The following is a 1,301-nucleotide window of genomic DNA, read 5'->3' as shown; positions in this document are numbered from 1 at the left end:
ATATATGTGTGTGTGTGATTGTGTGTGCGTGCGCGAGCGTGTGTGTATTCACGTCATACCTACTCTTCTCTTCATTTCCAACAAATATATATTTGTCACTCCCTCCATATATTCTGTACCAATTCAAATAACCTCCCATCTTTTGCCCGACGTAATTATAGCTGAATGCTTGTTACTTTACATGCACATGTATCTAAAATACACTCACCCTTTCCGGTTCGTTTGATAGGCCATGATTCAGTACTTCCACCCGTTCAAGTGCGTCAGTCTCACCAAAATGGCAACGGCGTGCGACACCGAGGTCAACGAATTGCAAAGCACACTGGCTACACTAATCGTGGACGATCGCATCAACGCGAGGATTGATAGTCACAACAAGGTACGTCACGTGATCTCCCGCAAAGTTATACGTATATAGACGGCATATATGCATGCCCTGCGCCATACACCTGCCTGGAAGCGCACACGTATGCGTGCGTGTACTGGACCATGTTTTCACAATGGTATTGTTATGATGTGTATCTCTTGCATTTCGACTGCGCTAAGTCTGTTCAAGGAATGTTAAGAAACGTGTATGTAATCGGAATTTGAACACGTGCATCAATGCAAACATGCATATGTAAACGCGCCTGTACAAACGAAGTATCGGCTAGTCTGTTCAAGGAATGTTAAGAAACGTGTTTGTAATCGGAGTATTGAACACGTACATCAATGCAAACATGCATATGTAAACGCGCGTATACAAACGAAGTCTAGTTTCCATATACTCGTTCGTAAAGGCGCATGTACCATGATAATCTACAGTAACCAATATTTCTACTAGTTGAGAATAATCGTAGCTATATGATGTACAATCACAAGGCATCGAAATACACGTGCGCGAATATCGTGCTGGGTACCTGCGGCTGAGTCATTTTAAGATAGCAATAGTGTGCTGGCGTACGCTATCAGAACTTACGATCATTCTCCTCCACGTTCCAGATCATGCTTTCCAGGCAAATTAATAACCGAAAGGCAACATATGAGAAGGCCAGCCAACTATTAGTGCAGCATTTGGTAGGTGTACACCCAAATTTCCAATGGATTTTTAAACTGGTTTGTCTGTCCTTGAGAGCTATAGGTGAATCAGCGATTGGGGTGATTAAGAATAGTATGTATGTAGTGTATGTTGTAGATTTGCCTTGAAATATGTACGATGTCATGACAGTCAGGCTCGCACCCTTTACGCGTTAGCATTAAGCCGGTATGTGTATATATACACCATACACGGACATAAATTTTTATATAGGTATACACACACA

At 42.2% G+C, this 1,301-nt stretch overlaps 1 protein-coding gene across 1 annotated transcript; it reads left to right on the top strand.

Annotated features, from left to right (window-relative positions):
- Positions 1 to 232: 232 nt before the first annotated feature.
- SARC_16434 (hypothetical protein) lies at positions 233 to 1,056 on the top strand (the record flags this gene model as incomplete). Its single annotated transcript, XM_014289456.1, has 2 exons — positions 233 to 379; positions 982 to 1,056. Coding segments are annotated over 2 exons (222 nt in total), but the record flags the coding sequence as incomplete, so codon positions are not given.
- Between the last annotated feature and the right edge of the window lie 245 nt (positions 1,057 to 1,301).

This window comes from Sphaeroforma arctica (genome assembly GCF_001186125.1).
Source record: "Sphaeroforma arctica JP610 unplaced genomic scaffold supercont1.8077, whole genome shotgun sequence".
In the NCBI taxonomy this organism is placed as follows: Eukaryota; class Ichthyosporea; order Ichthyophonida; genus Sphaeroforma; species Sphaeroforma arctica.
The sequence above is the reverse complement of the archived record's forward strand: the minus strand, read 5'-3'. Positions and strand labels throughout refer to the sequence as shown.